Source organism: Zophobas morio, unplaced genomic scaffold, assembly GCF_036711695.1.
Source record: "Zophobas morio isolate AGI-343-1 ecotype UQ-CSIRO unplaced genomic scaffold, CSIRO_AGI_Zmor_V1 ptg000008l, whole genome shotgun sequence".
Taxonomy (NCBI): Eukaryota; Metazoa; Arthropoda; class Insecta; order Coleoptera; family Tenebrionidae; genus Zophobas; species Zophobas morio.
The window spans coordinates 6,904,440-6,921,978 of record NW_026972113.1 but is presented as its reverse complement, the minus strand read 5'-3'; the positions used below and the strand labels follow the sequence as shown (position 1 = coordinate 6,921,978).

Sequence of the window (17,539 nt, the reverse complement as noted above, 5' to 3'; positions counted from 1 at the left end):
GTCGTCAGTGTCTTTTCTTTTAAATGTGATAGAATCTCGTGGGCTCCTATGGTGTTTTTTTAAGAATACGAACGAATCTCGGAGACTCTGGGTGAATTTTTTACTTTGAAAGAATCTCGATGACTCCTAGTGTCTTTTTTTCAAAATGTGAAAGAATCTCGATGACTCCTAGTGTCTTTTTTTCAAAATGTGAAAGAATCTCGTGGGCTCCTAGTGTTTTTGTAAAAAAATGTGAAAAAAACTCGAGGGCTTCTTGTGTTTTTTTTTTTTGGAAGAATGTAAAAGAATCTCGAGTGTCGTTAGTGTCTGTTCTTTTAAATGTGATAGAATCTACTGGGCTCCTTTGGTGTTTTTTAAGAATATGAGGGAATCTCGGGGACTCTTGGTGAATTTTTAATTTAAAAGAATCACGATGACTCCAATTGTCTTTTTTTCAAAATGTGAAAGAATCTCGGGGGTTGTCGTTGTTTTCTTTTTTTTAAGAATGTAAAAGAATCTCGAGTGTCGTCAGTGTCTTTTCTTTTAAATGTGATAGAATCTCGTGGGCTCCTATGGTGTTTTTTTAAGAATACGAACGAATCTCGGAGACTCTGGGTGAATTTTTTACTTTGAAAGAATCTCGATGACTCCTAGTGTCTTTTTTTCAAAATGTGAAAGAATCTCGATGACTCCTAGTGTCTTTTTTTCAAAATGTGAAAGAATCTCGTGGGCTCCTAGTGTTTTTGTAAAAAAATGTGAAAAAAACTCGAGGGCTTCTTGTGTTTTTTTTTTTGGAAGAATGTAAAAGAATCTCGAGTGTCGTTAGTGTCTGTTCTTTTAAATGTGATAGAATCTACTGGGCTCCTTTGGTGTTTTTTAAGAATATGAGGGAATCTCGGGGACTCTTGGTGAATTTTTAATTTAAAAGAATCACGATGACTCCAATTGTCTTTTTTTCAAAATGTGAAAGAATCTCGGGGGCTTCTCGTGTTTTCTTTTTTTTAAGAATGTAAAAGAATCTCGAGTGTCGTCAGTGTCTTTTCTTTTAAATGTGATAGAATCTCGTGGGCTCCTATGGTGTTTTTTTAAGAATACGAACGAATCTCGGAGACTCTGGGTGAATTTTTTACTTTGAAAGAATCTCGATGACTCCTAGTGTCTTTTTTTCAAAATGTGAAAGAATCTCGTGGGCTCCTAGTGTTTTTGTAAAAAAATGTGAAAAAAACTCGAGGGCTTCTTGTGTTTTTTTTTTTTGGAAGAATGTAAAAGAATCTCGAGCGACGTTAGTGTCTGTTCTTTTAAATGTGATAGAATCTACTGGGCTCCTTTGGTGTTTTTTAAGAATATGAGAGAATCTTGCGGACTCTTGGTGAATTTTTAATTTAAAAGAATCACGATGACTCCAATTGTCTTTTTTTCAAAATGTGAAAGAATCTCGGGGGTTGTCGTTGTTTTCTTTTTTTTAAGAATGTAAAAGAATCTCGAGTGTCGTAAGTGTCTTTTCTTTTAAATATGATAGAATCTCGTGGGCTCCTATGGTGTTTTTTTAAGAATACAAAAAATCTCGGAGACTCTGGGTGAATTTTTTACTTTGAAAGAATCTCGATGACTCCTAGTGTCTTTTTTTCAAAATGTGAAAGAATCTCGATGACTCCTAGTGTCTTTTTTTCAAAATGTGAAAGAATCTCGTGGGCTCCTAGTGTTTTTGTAAAAAAATGTGAAAAAAACTCGAGGGCTTCTTGTGTTTTTTTTTTTGGAAGAATGTAAAAGAATCTCGAGTGTCGTTAGTGTCTGTTCTTTTAAATGTGATAGAATCTACTGGGCTCCTTTGGTGTTTTTTAAGAATATGAGGGAATCTCGGGGACTCTTGGTGAATTTTTAATTTAAAAGAATCACGATGACTCCAATTGTCTTTTTTTCAAAATGTGAAAGAATCTCGGGGGTTGTCGTTGTTTTCTTTTTTTTAAGAATGTAAAAGAATCTCGAGTGTCGTCAGTGTCTTTTCTTTTAAATGTGATAGAATCTCGTGGGCTCCTATGGTGTTTTTTTAAGAATACGAACGAATCTCGGAGACTCTGGGTGAATTTTTTACTTTGAAAGAATCTCGATGACTCCTAGTGTCTTTTTTTCAAAATGTGAAAGAATCTCGATGACTCCTAGTGTCTTTTTTTCAAAATGTGAAAGAATCTCGTGGGCTCCTAGTGTTTTTGTAAAAAAATGTGAAAAAAACTCGAGGGCTTCTTGTGTTTTTTTTTTTGGAAGAATGTAAAAGAATCTCGAGTGTCGTTAGTGTCTGTTCTTTTAAATGTGATAGAATCTACTGGGCTCCTTTGGTGTTTTTTAAGAATATGAGGGAATCTCGGGGACTCTTGGTGAATTTTTAATTTAAAAGAATCACGATGACTCCAATTGTCTTTTTTTCAAAATGTGAAAGAATCTCGGGGGCTTCTCGTGTTTTCTTTTTTTTAAGAATGTAAAAGAATCTCGAGTGTCGTCAGTGTCTTTTCTTTTAAATGTGATAGAATCTCGTGGGCTCCTATGGTGTTTTTTTAAGAATACGAACGAATCTCGGAGACTCTGGGTGAATTTTTTACTTTGAAAGAATCTCGATGACTCCTAGTGTCTTTTTTTCAAAATGTGAAAGAATCTCGATGACTCCTAGTGTCTTTTTTTCAAAATGTGAAAGAATCTCGTGGGCTCCTAGTGTTTTTGTAAAAAAATGTGAAAAAAACTCGAGGGCTTCTTGTGTTTTTTTTTTTTGGAAGAATGTAAAAGAATCTCGAGTGTCGTTAGTGTCTGTTCTTTTAAATGTGATAGAATCTACTGGGCTCCTTTGGTGTTTTTTAAGAATATGAGGGAATCTCGGGGACTCTTGGTGAATTTTTAATTTAAAAGAATCACGATGACTCCAATTGTCTTTTTTTCAAAATGTGAAAGAATCTCGGGGGTTGTCGTTGTTTTCTTTTTTTTAAGAATGTAAAAGAATCTCGAGTGTCGTCAGTGTCTTTTCTTTTAAATGTGATAGAATCTCGTGGGCTCCTATGGTGTTTTTTTAAGAATACGAACGAATCTCGGAGACTCTGGGTGAATTTTTTACTTTGAAAGAATCTCGATGACTCCTAGTGTCTTTTTTTCAAAATGTGAAAGAATCTCGATGACTCCTAGTGTCTTTTTTTCAAAATGTGAAAGAATCTCGTGGGCTCCAAGTGTTTTTGTAAAAAAATGTGAAAAAAACTCGAGGGCTTCTTGTGTTTTTTTTTTTGGAAGAATGTAAAAGAATCTCGAGTGTCGTTAGTGTCTGTTCTTTGAAATGTGATAGAATCTACTGGGCTCCTTTGGTGTTTTTTAAGAATATGAGGGAATCTCGGGGACTCTTGGTGAATTTTTAATTTAAAAGAATCACGATGACTCCAATTGTCTTTTTTTCAAAATGTGAAAGAATCTCGGGGGCTTCTCGTGTTTTCTTTTTTTTAAGAATGTAAAAGAATCTCGAGTGTCGTCAGTGTCTTTTCTTTTAAATGTGATAGAATCTCGTGGGCTCCTATGGTGTTTTTTTAAGAATACGAAAGAATCTCGGAGACTCTGGGTGAATTTTTTACTTTGAAAGAATCTCGATGACTCCTAGTGTCTTTTTTTTTTAAATGTGAAAGAATCTCGATGACTCCTAGTGTCTTTTTTTCAAAATGTGAAAGAATCTCGAGTGCTTTTTCTTTTAAATGTGATAGAATCTCGTGGGCTCCTATGGTGTTTTTTTAAGAATATGAAAAAATCTCGGGGACTCTTGGTGAATTTTTTCTTTGAAAGAATCTCGATGACTCCTAGTGTCTTTTTTTCAAAATGTGAAAGAATCTCGTGGGATCCTAGTGTCTTTTGTAAAAAAATGTGAAAGAACCTCGGGGGCTTCTTGTGTTTTTTTTTTGAAGAATGTAAAAGAATCTCGGGTGTCGTTGGTGTCTTTTCTTTTAAATGTGATAGAATCTCAAAGGCTCCTATGGTGTTTTTTTAAGAACATGATAGAATCTCAGGGACTCTTGGGAAATTTTTTATTTTGAAAGAATCTCGATGACTCCTAGTGTATTTTTTTCAAAATGTGAAAGAATCTCGTGCCTCCTAGTGTCTTTTGTAAAAAATGTGAAAGAATCTCGGGGGCTTCTTGTGTTTTTTTTTTTGAAGAACGTAAAAGAAACTCGAGTGTTGTCAGTGTCTTTTCTTTTAAATGTGATAGAATCTCGAGGGCTCCTATGGTGTTTTTTAAGAATATGACAGAATCTCGGAGACTCTTGGTGAATTTTTTACTTTGAAAGAATCTCGATGACTCTTAGTGTCTTTTTTTCAAAATGTGAAAGAATCTCGTGGGCTCCTAGTGTTTTTCTAAAAAAATGTGAAAAAAACTCGAGGGCTTCTTGTGTTTTTTTTTTGGAAGAATGTAAAAGAATCTCGAGTGTCGTTAGTGTCTGTTCTTTTAAATGTGATAGAATCTCCTAGGCTCCTATGGTTTTTTTTACGAATATGAAAGAATCTCGGGGACTCTTGTTGAATTTTTTACTTTGAAAGAATCTCGATGACTCCTAGTGTCTTTTTTTCAATGTGAAAGAATCTCGTGGGCTCCTAGTGTCTTTTGTAAAAAAATATGAAGGAATCTCGGGGGCTTCTTGTGTTTTTTTTTTTGAAGAATGTAAAAGAATCTCGACTGTCGTTAGTGTCCGTTCTTTTAAATGTGATAGAATCTCCTGGGCTCCTATGGTGTTTTTTAAGAATATGAGAAAATCTCGGGGACTCTTGGTGAATTTTTAATTTGAAAGAATCACGATGATTCCTATTGTCTTTTTTTCAAAATGTGAAAGAATCTCGTGGGTTTCTAGTGCCTTTTGTAAAAAAATGTGAAAGAATCTTGGCGGCTTCTTGTGTTTGTTTTTTTTTTTTTGAAATATGTAAAAGAATCTCGAGTGTCGTTAGTGTATTTTCTTTTAAATGTGATAGAATCTCCTGGACTCCTATGGTATTTTTTTAAGAATATGAAAGAATCTCGGGGACTCTCGGTGAATTTTTTACTTTGAAAGAATCTCGATGACTCCTAGTGTCTTTTTTTCAAAATGTGAAAGAATCTCTTGGGCTCCTAGTGTTTTTGTAAAAAAATGTGAAAAAAACTCGAGGGCTTCTTGTGTTTTTTTTTTTTGGAAGAATGTAAAAGAATCTCGAGCGACGTTAGTGTCTGTTCTTTTAAATGTGATAGAATCTACTGGGCTCCTTTGGTGTTTTTTAAGAATATGAGAGAATCTTGCGGACTCTTGGTGAATTTTTAATTTAAAAGAATCACGATGACTCCAATTGTCTTTTTTTCAAAATGTGAAAGAATCTCGGGGGTTGTCGTTGTTTTCTTTTTTTTAAGAATGTAAAAGAATCTCGAGTGTCGTAAGTGTCTTTTCTTTTAAATATGATAGAATCTCGTGGGCTCCTATGGTGTTTTTTTAAGAATACAAAAAATCTCGGAGACTCTGGGTGAATTTTTTACTTTGAAAGAATCTCGATGACTCCTAGTGTCTTTTTTTCAAAATGTGAAAGAATCTCGATGACTCCTAGTGTCTTTTTTTCAAAATGTGAAAGAATCTCGTGGGCTCCTAGTGTTTTTGTAAAAAAATGTGAAAAAAACTCGAGGGCTTCTTGTGTTTTTTTTTTGGAAGAATGTAAAAGAATCTCGAGTGTCGTTAGTGTCTGTTCTTTTAAATGTGATAGAATCTACTGGGCTCCTTTGGTGTTTTTTAAGAATATGAGGGAATCTCGGGGACTCTTGGTGAATTTTTAATTTAAAAGAATCACGATGACTCCAATTGTCTTTTTTTCAAAATGTGAAAGAATCTCGGGGGCTTCTCGTGTTTTCTTTTTTTTAAGAATGTAAAAGAATCTCGAGTGTCGTCAGTGTCTTTTCTTTTAAATGTGATAGAATCTCGTGGGCTCCTATGGTGTTTTTTTAAGAATACGAAAGAATCTCGGAGACTCTGGGTGAATTTTTTACTTTGAAAGAATCTCGATGACTCCTAGTGTCTTTTTTTTTTTAATGTGAAAGAATCTCGATGACTCCTAGTGTCTTTTTTTCAAAATGTGAAAGAATCTCGAGTGCTTTTTCTTTTAAATGTGATAGAATCTCGTGGGCTCCTATGGTGTTTTTTTAAGAATATGAAAAAATCTCGGGGACTCTTGGTGAATTTTTTCTTTGAAAGAATCTCGATGACTCCTAGTGTCTTTTTTTCAAAATGTGAAAGAATCTCGTGGGATCCTAGTGTCTTTTGTAAAAAAATGTGAAAGAACCTCGGGGGCTTCTTGTGTTTTTTTTTTTGAAGAATGTAAAAGAATCTCGAGTGTCGTTGGTGTCTTTTCTTTTAAATGTGATAGAATCTCAAAGGCTCCAATGGTGTTTTTTTAAGAACATGATAGAATCTCAGGGACTCTTGGGAAATTTTTTATTTTGAAAGAATCTCGATGACTCCTAGTGTATTTTTTTCAAAATGTGAAAGAATCTCGTGCCTCCTAGTGTCTTTTGTAAAAAATGTGAAAGAATCTCGGGGGCTTCTTGTGTTTTTTTTTTTGAAGAACGTAAAAGAAACTCGAGTGTTGTCAGTGTCTTTTCTTTTAAATGTGATAGAATCTCGAGGGCTCCTATGGTGTTTTTTAAGAATATGACAGAATCTCGGTGACTCTTGGTGAATTTTTTACCTTGAAAGAATCTCGATGACTCTTAGTGTCTTTTTTTCAAAATGTGAAAGAATCTCGTGGGCTCCAAGTGTTTTTTTAAAAAAATGTGAAAAAAACTCGAGGGCTTCTTGTGTTTTTTTTTTGGAAGAATGTAAAAGAATCTCGAGTGTCGTTAGTGTCTGTTCTTTTAAATGTGATAGAATCTCCTAGGCTCCTATGGTTTTTTTTAAGAATATGAAAGAATCTCGGGGACTCTTGGTGAATTTTTTACTTTGAAAGAATCTCGATGACTCCTAGTGTCTTTTTTTCAATGTGAAAGAATCTCGTGGGCTCTTAGTGTCTTTTGTAAAAAAATATGAAGGAATCTCGGGGGCTTCTTGTGTTTTTTTTTTGAAGAACGTAAAAGAAACTCGAGTGTTGTCAGTGTCTTTTCTTTTAAATGTGATAGAATCTCGTGGGCTCCTATGGTGTTTTTTGAAGAATATGAAAAAATCTCGGGGAATCTTGGTGAATTTTTTACTTTGAAAGAATCTCGATGACTCCTAGTGTCTTTTTTTCAATGTGGAAGAATCTCGTGGGCTTTTAGTGTCTTTTGTAAAAAAATGTGAAAGAATCTCGGGGGCTTCTTGTGTTTGTTTTTTTTTTGAAATTGTAAAAGAATCTCGAGTGTCGTTAGTGTCTTTTCTTTTGAATGTGATAGAATGTCCTGGACTGCTATGGTGTTTTTTTAAGGATATGAAAGAATCTCGGGGACTTTTGGTGAATTTTTTACTTTGAAAGAATCTCGATGACTCCTAGTGTCTTTTTTTCAAAATGTGAAAGAATCTCGTGGGCTCCTAGTGTTTTTGTAAAAAAATGTGAAAACATCTCGAGGGCTTCTCGTGTTTTTTTTTTTTTTTTGAAGAATGTAAAAGAATCTCGAGTGTCGTCAGTGTCTTTTCTTTTAAATGTGATAGAATCTCGTGGGCTCCATAATGTTTTTTTTAAGAATATGAAAGAATCTCGGAGACCCTGAGTGTATTGTTTATTATGAATGTAATAGAATGTCGGGGCCTGCCAGTGTCAATTTTATAAACCTCTAATGACAAAAAAAATTAGTTCTTAACTTTATTATTCATCAAAATTTTCCACTCTCACGAATTGTTCTAACTGGTTCTAATTTATTTATATTCAACATTAATTTTTTTCTTTTATTATTATTACGTTCGTTCAATCAGATTGTCTATCTTGATACGAAATGAACCGTCTAAATATACTTATTAATATATAGTTTGTAAATTCCATTATTATCCACCTACGTCCGACCAAAACCAACAAAAATATCTAGCATTTCGCGTTAACACAAACCGAACATTATATTAATCAATTCCTGCTCAGTTTCCGTTCGCCCAGTTTGTGTAATTCCGTTATTAACAGAAAATTGCATCAAATTTTTATTTTATTTTTGACGGCTGCAATAAACCCGGAAGAACAAAGAATGAAGCGATAATCGTTTAACGCTTTTATGTTCTCGTTTCTAATTAAGTGTTAAATGTTATCAGAAAAGTCGACCTGTTTTCTTTTATACAATTACGGACCTTTCCACTTCCGTTCCCGGCCATCACTAATCATCTCCACTTATCTCTATGACAGATTGAAACAGATTACGGTGTTTAGGGAAGGATCGTCTAATAAAAACATCGTTGTGCAAACATCTATAAATCTAAGATAACACCGCAATAAACAGGCTACTAGTGTTTATGATGCGAAAATTATAAACAGGATTTACGACGGCTTTATAAAATTACAGAAATAATTAAAAGTCAATCTGTTGTGTAAGCGGTTTAGCGCAAAAGCGAGAGTGCATGAGTCAAAAATGTTGTCGAAATTTAAAAAATAACAAATACAGTTTCCTGCAAGGATTTATTTAATGAGTTTTTATTATGACGCTAATTAAAATTTGTGTGTAAAATAATGACACATTAATAACGAAAAAACTTCCAACTGTTCATGTCACATTTCATAATATAAAAATGCATTTATATGGGGAAATCAATACTTGTGACGTCACACTTCAAAAACGAGTTCGCTTTTGCTTCGACAAACTATGACATGGGTACATCACCTCTTACTGAAAAAAAAATCTACAAAATTATTTACACTAACTCTCTTCGCCTAAAAATTAAATTACTCTACTAAATTGTGTGTCCAATATAATGTTCGTCTTTTTTAATAAAGGATTTAACTTTCAAAAAGTTCAGTGGTGTGGAACTTTCAAAACAAAACATCCTGTATATTGGAATTTGCCTGTATGCGCAACATGTTAATAAAGAAGCAGGAAAACAAAGGGACAAAAAAAAGGCGAACGATAAAGAATGGGAAAGAGAGATATAACAAAAATACAAACGAAAGAGAGAAGAATATCGAGAAATGGGGTAAAAGGAAAAAAGAGTAAATGTGAAAGAAGAAATGAGAAAAGAAGGAATGATGGAGAGTGGTAAAGTGAGAGGAAAAGTGATCCAAGAAAACAAGGAAAGAAAAAAGAAGAAATAGAAAAATAGGAAAGAGGGAATGCCAGCAAAAAGGAAAAAGGAAAATAGGAAAACATGGAGAAATGGAAGATGTACCGAAGCAGAATCGCAAAAATGAAGAGATAGAGAGAAAAGTGGAGACTGAGAGAGAGGGAGAGCGAGAGAAATAGGGAATTAGCGACTGAAGGAAACTGGGAAAGTGGAAGAAAGATAGAAGGGAAAATAGAAAGATAAGGAGATAGGGAGATGGAGAGGGTGGGAAGGAAATAATGAAAGAATGAGACACGCGGAGAAAAAGAGCAAAAGAGAAACGCGGTAATGAAGGAACAGAGAAACGAAAAAATAAAGAAAAAAGGAAATAGTAAAAGTGGAAAATAGAGGAGGAGGAAAAGAGGGAAATAGATAAGAAAAGGGAGCGAAAACTAAGAGGAAAAGAAGGAATGACAGAGAAATACAATGGGAAAGGGAAAAGATGACAACGGAGAATGAGGGGGGTGAGAGAGAGGGATAGAGGGAGAAAGGCAGAGACGAGAAGCAAAAAGAAGGAAAGATGAATGAAATAAGAAAAATAGGGACAGAGAGGCTGAGGAATTGGGGAGAGTGGCAAAGAAAGATAGAAGAGGACAAGAAGAGAAGGACAAAGTAAGGGAAACAAAGAAAGTGAAGGAAAATCAGGGAAGGACGGAAAGTAGGTTGGAATGACACAAAGAAAGAAAAAAGAAAAGGATGAAATAGAGCTAAATGGATAGAGGAAATAAAGGAAGGTAGCAAAGACACACAGAGAGAGAGAGAAAGAGGGAGGAAAGAGAGGGAGACCAAGAGCAAAAATGCAAAGACGGAAAGAGCGACTGAGCGACAGTGGTAAAGAGATGGTGAAGCTGAGAGAGAGAGGTAAAGAGAGTAGGGGAGAAAGAAGAAAGAGGAAAAGAGGAACGACAGGAAGAACGAAAAGGGGAAAGAAGCTAAGTAGGAAAGAGGAAACGGGAGAAATTTCCGCTTCGTGTGGTTTGGAGTGTTTAGGGAAGGAAAAAAAGAGGGAATGGGTTAGAGCGGTAAAGAGAGATAGAAAGAAAAAGCGAAAGAGCGACAAGCAGGGAAGTAGAAAGGGAAAGAGGAAAAGAAAACAAATAAGGAAAGAAAAAAGAGAGGAGAAAGAAAAGTGAGGAAGTGGGAACCAGAGAAACAGGGAAAGGGCAAAGGAGGAAATAAGGGACAAGGAAAGAGGGAAAGGGGAAAAAAGGTAAAAGGAAAAAAGGGAATGGAAAGGGAAGAAGAACACAGGTTCATAAACTACAAGTGGGGAACTACGTTATTTTATAAAATTTAAATAACATTTACATTGTCACGGACAGACGACAAACAGACAGAAATGAGAGACCTATGCTTTCGTATTCTAGGGGTTATGAAACGTCAAAAATGCATAAAATTACCGAGTCGGCCGATGGACTCAAAAGTGGAAAAGAAAGAAATACGGAAAAGGGGAAAAGAGAAAGAAGAAATGATACAAAAAAAAATAAAATAAAGGGGGGCAAAATGGACAGAAATATTGATGAAACACAGAGAGAACAAGAGACAGAGGGAGAAAGAAAGAGAGAATAGGCAAGCGCCACAGAAAGACAAGGAGATAAGGGGCTAAGGAGACAGGGAAATAGGAAACGAGTGAGAAAGTGTGAGAGGAAACAAAGAAACAAATGAAGAATGAAGTAAAGGAGTAACGGAAAACGAATGAGAGAGTGAGAAAGTGGGGAATCAGAAAAGGAGTAAATAAGAGAAAGAGAGAACAAAAGGAAAGAGTGTCATGGGGGTGCCAAAGGGAGACAGGGATATTAGGAGTTAGGGACACAGAGAAAGAGAGACGGAATGAGGAAGGATGAGAGGACAAGAGAGACAAAGAGACAAAAGGAAAAACAGAAAACGAATAGAAAACAGAGTAAAGGGGGAATCAGAGGAGGAGGAGGACGAGAGAGAAAGAGGAAATGGAAGAAAAGAGAAAAGAGGAAAAGGGGGATGACAGAAAGAAGCAAAAAGTGAATTTGAGAAAACGGGAAAAATGGAAAGCGGAAAAGAGTCTAATGGGTGAATGGAAAATAGAGAAAAAAGATAGAGGAGAACAGGGTAAATGGAAAATGGGAATTCGGTAAAGTGGGAAAGCGAGACAAAGGGAGATAGACAGGAAGATAGGAAGATAGCGACCTAGGGAGACAAGAGTAGCCTGAAAACGGAAAACACAGAAACTTAAAAACGGAGAGAAAGAAGAAAAAGGTAAAATAGGGGAGCAGATAAAGAGAGAATGAGGGAATGAATGAAAATCAGAAGGTGCGAACGGGGAAATGAAGAAAATAGAATAGTGAGAACGGGTGAAACAGAGATGTAAAAGGCAAGGAAATAAAGAACTAGGAAGGCAGACAGAGAGGGACAGACTAAGGGAGGGCGAGAGGGAAAAGGGATGTAGGGACAAAATGTTAGAGAACGGTAAGGAAAGAATGAGCCAGTGAGAGAAACAGTGGGAAAAGATAAAGAAGTGGACAATAAGGCAGGAAGCGAGAGGAAGAAAGTGAGATACAGAGAGAGAGAGAGAGGTGGAAGAGGGACTGAAACAGAAAGGGACATATGGAACAAGGAAGCAAGGGAGAGAGAAGATAGAAAGATAAAGAAATGGGGAAACAGGAAGACAGGAGGCAAATAGAGACAGAAAGAAAGGGAAAGAGGGTGATAGGGGAACAGAGAGACAGCTAACATTTACTGAGAAAGAGAAACAAAGAAATAGTTAGATGTTTACAGAAATTTAGTCACATAACTTTACATAACTAAGTATGATTACTTAATTCCTTTTGTGATTATGGATTTGTGAATTCAATTGCGCTACAATAAAATACCAATTTTTGGTAGATATTTTTATTTTAACGAAGGCTTGGATCGAAGTATAGCATCCCCAATCTAAAGACGATTTTTTTTTTGGTATTTTGAAAGCCTTCAAAAGGCTTATAACGCAACACCATTGTCAGCCACTCTTTACGAGTCCCCGTCGACAAAAGCAAGCTGTTTGCAATCACCATTAATTTCAATGGCAATTTACAAAAACGTGTCGTCTACTCGAGCGCTGGCACAACCTAAACGGGTCGATGATTTATAGGATCCCGGATTATTTTTGAAATTATCAACTCCTCTAATTTGCATAGCACGCTGCAACAGTATCATAATGACTAATGAAATTGCAAATCAGAACGCACCATCTGCTTCCGAATAGCATTTACGAGCTAAAACGGTGAGTAAATATAAAATTTCAATTATTTAGATTCGGTTAGAACCGGAAAGTGCGTTCGGCTGGGTAAATACGAAAAAAATTGAAATCAATCTCGGAAAAAGCTCGGAAATATTAGAGCGAGCTGTCTAATTAAACTTCCGCGGAAAACCAACAAGAAGTGCATAATTTAATGCAGTTCTTGTGTGTAAGTTGCTTAAATTAACGCTGGTCTCGTGGAAAGTTCTATTGACTGGTTCGCAATTAACCGGCTCATGCACTCTACCCTCTTTCACATCAAACGTTCCATCTTTCATCTTCCCACATTCGCAACCGCTAATTGCGTCTGTTAATTTGTCTCTTCCCCAAGCAGGGACGCCTCTTCACATTCTGATATTCTTACAATGCCCTCTCCGGTATAAATGGGCAGAAGAGGCGCCCAAATCCTTATACGTCATTGTCTGCAACACATTGTCAATTTGTCACGAAGATTTATTTGCTTTAGTTTTTGCAAGAAACACTGTTCTTGTGTTGCGCGTGTGTTATTTTTCAGATAATTTATCTTTTTCCTTCCACGAGGTGCACATCCAATTTGAAGAAAGCTTATTTGCAGTTGGTTGCCCTCTCCTTATTCCAAATCGGAGCGTGGCAGGTGCTCGACCTGGAAAATTCCCTTTCATGTGTTACAAGTCATCGGAATTAGGGCGTTTTAAATAAAGATAAGCCGCCTGTAAGGCCGACTAGTCGGCTCTTTAAGCGACCTGTCACAAGCATCGCGTTTTCTGAAATGTGTACGAGGGGATTATAGTCTTCCGGGTTTAGAGCGGCGATTAATTAAGCCAAAAATTTTAGGAAAAGTGGTACGAGCTTGATTTTCAGGGTGCAGCAGAACGTTGTGGATTGCAGTGACGCGCTTTCGCCGAAAGCTCAGCGCACGTATAAAATAACCAAAATAACTGGGAAACAATGGACCGGTGTAGTTTCAATTAGAGTTTGTTTTCAGCATACCAAAGTTAGACATGTTGACATGGTGGAGCTTTACACATTGCTCGTTCTAATAACGAACTAAAGTCGCTTTAGTTCGTTATTAATACAGGGTCATTATAAAATATTGTAGTCAACTCACCTATGAAAAACAAATGAAATTTTTCTCGTGCCGCTAATCACCAAAATGATTTGAACTGTTTTGAAATGTCACGAACGTCCAAACAAATCTGTCAGATGTGTCAAAAATTGAAATGCCCGGTTCGCGGTTTACATTCATTTTAAATAGACACGAAAAGACGCCAGGCCAGAGCATTAAGGGTTGCAGTGTTATCGGGCATTTGTGAACGCCACTGCAATACATTTCAGTTTCAAAAATTGTACATTGTCAGAAAAACGTTTAAGGGCTTTGTCATGAATTACACCTTGGAAAGTCGATTGGAGTTGAACAGAATAAATCATCTGGTCTGTTTTGCAAAGAAGCAATAATTTTTCAAATAATGAAATCCAAAAAGTGAGGTTAAGTTTGTCGAAACCAATGAACACGGTAATTATTTAAAAAATTACATTTTTATAGGTACCCTGAAGGTAAAAATTGTGAAAAATCACGTAATGGACAATGGCAGAGCAAGTCTTATCACAGTTAACGAACACTATGAGTACCTAATGAGTTTTTGCAGTAAATAATTTTGCCAAAGTTGTGATCCCGCGAAAGTTCTGTTTGTAAATTGAAAGGAATCGTCAAAATATTGGTGCAGACATGGTTTGTGACCGGTGCTTTTCTCTTGAAAAAACACAACTGAAATCCTTGATCTTCATCCCTACAATAGGTGAAAACTGCTATGTCCAAACATTACCTTCAGCTTTGCAGTTTCTAGATATCTGAAACATGCCAGATCTGCATAACAGGAATGTCAAAGAGGTTCTACCCAAAACACGCCCACATGGCCATCCTAATATCAAGATTTTTCAAAATTTCTATAAGAAAAAAGATGAAAAAACCAATAAAATTTCAGGAACATAGTGTTAAGAGTTCTGTAGATGATTATGAGATCTCTTGAAACAACAGAATGTTTAATAAAGATTTTTAACTTTCCTAATAGTAAAATTACAATTATTACTAAACAGTAAGTTGAAGTAAGTTTTAAATTAAGAGAATGCAACTAACACCGAAAGAAAAATGAAAGTTACTGAAAATAAAAAACTTTATTGCAGTACCTACATACACTTTCTACATCTAATTTTGTTTATTGATCACATTCATTTACTTGAAAAAGTATCAGGCCTATGAATCGTCGTCTGCTAACCACACACCAACCTTCATTGCGTGTGATGGTGTTTCTTCAAAAGCGTGAGTATTTTCTATACACCAAATTCTGAAGTTCTGTCAATTGACATAATAGCCTAACAGATGAAACCAGGCTTCATCAGAAAAGAACGACAAATCGAGAATCCCGTTATCGTCCATATCAGCTTGAAACCAACTACACTACCCAACGCGGCAAGGAAAATCAGCTGGTTGCAGCTCCTGAACCAACAAAATCTTGTATGGATGCATATGTAACTTCTCTTTTACGATTTTCTGACATGGGCTGTATGGTACTCCGGACAGTAAAGATTTTTGACAAAGCTTTATTCGGACTTTGTTCCATTCTCATCCTTAAATCTTCAACAACGTCTTCACTAACTTGAGGTCTCCCCGTCGGTTTTCACTTAGAAATGCTACCAGTGTCGTTAAATCTGGCCATAATTCGCCATATAGCGTCTTCAAAGATTCTTCATCAATGACAACAGAACATTTCACTAGATACTCGTTTTTAGACGCCTCCACAGAGTACACTCCATCCCCATCCTCATTTAACACCCCATTACGGTAATAGGCATGATGATTGCGCCAAAGGACTAAAAAAATCATTTGTAACACTGACCATAGTTATTCCTCTCTGTTCATTACCTGAGATTATTCCACAATGATCTGTAGTTTTGATAAAAACTGTTTTTTTGAGACACTTATTAAAGTTCTAACAAAGGGGAAGACAGCAAAAATGAAAACAAGACAAGTCAATTAACGCACAAAGTGAGGGAAAACGTACCAGTACAAACGAAAAAATTATTGACATCTGACAGAATTTGATGAAGCGTTGAAACAGTGCAGCCGCTAATGTCAACTAATGTGGCGCTAAAAATAAAAATTCCAATATTAGTGTAATCCTTTCCACAAAACTGAAAAAGGCGGCACAAAATGTCACCAAAATCATGGCCTTCTTCGACTACAATATTTTATAATGACCCTGTACAATATCTGTAGTATATTCAGAAAAAACTTGTTGGAAAATACCACAACCATTTAAAACATTTAATCCAAAAACAGCTACTAAAACTTACCGTTTTGTTATAAATTTCATCAAAATTCTTTTGGTTTGTACGAAAGATCTCCGGATAATTTTTAATCCAGGGACAAACTAGAGAATTTTGTATGTGGTGTTTTTAACCAAACACTTTATTTATTTTACTAATAATAATTAATTTAATTCACTTCTCTCGAAAGTTAACTAATTATTTTTTTTTTAAATAACATACAAAAAAATCTGCCTACAAATAATAAAAAAAAGATGAGACTCTACCAAATTAGATGTGCTTTGTCGAAGATAAAGAATTTAGCTTCACATGGACGTCTACAGGATTATTATAATTCTGTAATTCTATCTTTCTGTCATTATGTTCTCCTGTCATTCTGTCTTTATGCCATTCTGTTGTTCTTTGCTGCCGTCGGTCTGTCATTATGTCTTTATGTCAACATTTTTCGTTTATTCAGTTTTCGAAATTTTTAAAATTATCAATTTAGCAAATTTTTGGATTTCCAATTATCCGATTTTACGATTTTTTTAATTTTCAGTATATCGATTTTGGCAATACATATTTCGTTTTTTTGATTTTGCCCTTTTTCGATTTTTAAGTTTCTCACTTTTTATTCTTTGGATTTTTGAACTTTTCGTTTTCGCAGTTTTTCAAGTTCTTGATTTTGGATTTTTAGATTTCTGAAAGTTTTCATTTTATACTTTATACAATTTAGCAGTTTTTCCATTCGTAAAGTCGAAAAAATGAAAAACTGGGAAATGGAAAAACTAAAAAGTTGTAAAAAATTGAAAAAACGAAAAATTGCAAAATCAAAAAAATAGAAAATCGAAAAAATGCAAAAAGAAAATTAACAACTGAAAATAATTAAAGAATCGAAAAATTCAGAAGAAGAAGAACAGAATCGAATCGAAAAATTGGAAAACCCGAAAAATTGAATTCGAAAAATTTTATTATTACATATTTAAAATGAAAACTAAAAAAACTACAATTTTAAAAATTGAAAATCTAAAAACTGAAAAATTTTACACCAAAAAAAAAATAATGAAATCAGAATATTGGAAACCCGAAAAATTGAAAACACGAATTTTTGAAAAATCGAAAAATGGAAATGTCAAATCCAAAAATTGAAGAAATAAAGAAGGAACAATGAAGAAAAAAATAAAAACCGAAACTACAAATTGCAGTTCGAAAAATTGCAAAATCACATTGAAAAGTTGGAAAAACTGAAAATCGAAAAATTGGAAAATTAAAAATCGAAAAATTAACAATTGGAAACAATTAAAGAATCGAAAAATTCAGAAGAAGAACAGAATCGAATCGAAAAATTGGAAAACCCAAAAAATTGAATTCGAAAAATTTTAATTATTCAAAATTGTAAAGTCGAAAAACTGTAACATTGAAAGATGGAAAAATTGAAAAATTAAATATCGAGATAGTGAATAATTAAAAACGGAAAAATTAAAAAAATCAAAAAGTTTTAAATCCAATAACTGAAAAATGGAAATATTGTAAAATCGAAAAAATTAAAAAGTGTTTTTTTTTAATTACTATCATTATGTACTAGTATTACATATTTAAAATGAAAACACTGAAAAACTAAAAATCGAAAAAATAAAGAAAATGGAAAACCGAAACTCGTGAAATTGCAAAATCTGAAAGTTGAAACATTCAACATTTTTTCATGTTTTTGTTTCTTCAATTTCAAAAAGAACAAAAAAAAAATTAAAAGTGAAAAATGGCAAATCGAAAAATTGAAAAAACAAAAAATTATAAAAAC

At 34.7% G+C, this 17,539-nt stretch overlaps 2 protein-coding genes and 1 long non-coding RNA gene across 3 annotated transcripts; all 3 read left to right on the top strand.

Moving 5' to 3' along the window:
* Positions 1–10,006: 10,006 nt before the first annotated feature.
* Positions 10,007–10,815, top strand: LOC135125545 (putative uncharacterized protein DDB_G0271982). Its single transcript, XM_064051208.1, has 2 exons — positions 10,007–10,338; positions 10,740–10,815. The coding sequence occupies exons 1-2, from the start codon at positions 10,007–10,009 to the stop codon at positions 10,813–10,815; spliced, it is 408 nt and encodes a 135-aa protein (XP_063907278.1).
* Positions 10,816–11,155: 340 nt separating this feature from the next.
* On the top strand, positions 11,156–11,865 carry LOC135125544 (U1 small nuclear ribonucleoprotein 70 kDa-like). Its single transcript, XM_064051207.1, has 3 exons — positions 11,156–11,316; positions 11,557–11,651; positions 11,693–11,865. The coding sequence occupies exons 1-3, from the start codon at positions 11,156–11,158 to the stop codon at positions 11,863–11,865; spliced, it is 429 nt and encodes a 142-aa protein (XP_063907277.1).
* A 2,590-nt stretch (positions 11,866–14,455) lies between these two features.
* LOC135124777 (uncharacterized) lies at positions 14,456–14,740 on the top strand. The gene is made up of 2 exons (XR_010279833.1): positions 14,456–14,531; positions 14,620–14,740. It is a non-coding gene; the product is annotated as an uncharacterized LOC135124777 (long non-coding RNA).
* The last annotated feature ends 2,799 nt before the right edge of the window (positions 14,741–17,539 follow it).

Excerpts from the sequence above, each read along its gene's own strand:
- LOC135125545 (XM_064051208.1), top strand. The coding sequence starts at position 10,007 with ATGCAAAGACGGAAAGAGCGACTGAGCGACAGTGGTAAAGAGATGGTG. Across the intron at positions 10,339-10,739 it reads AAAAGAGAGGAGAAAGAAAA|AGAGAACAAGAGACAGAGGG; the intron begins GTGAGGAAGTGG and ends GATGAAACACAG.
- LOC135125544 (XM_064051207.1), top strand. The coding sequence starts at position 11,156 with ATGGAAGAAAAGAGAAAAGAGGAAAAGGGGGATGACAGAAAGAAGCAA. Across the intron at positions 11,317-11,556 it reads AAATGGAAAATGGGAATTCG|GCAAGGAAATAAAGAACTAG; the intron begins GTAAAGTGGGAA and ends GAGATGTAAAAG. Across the intron at positions 11,652-11,692 it reads GGACAAAATGTTAGAGAACG|ATAAAGAAGTGGACAATAAG; the intron begins GTAAGGAAAGAA and ends CAGTGGGAAAAG.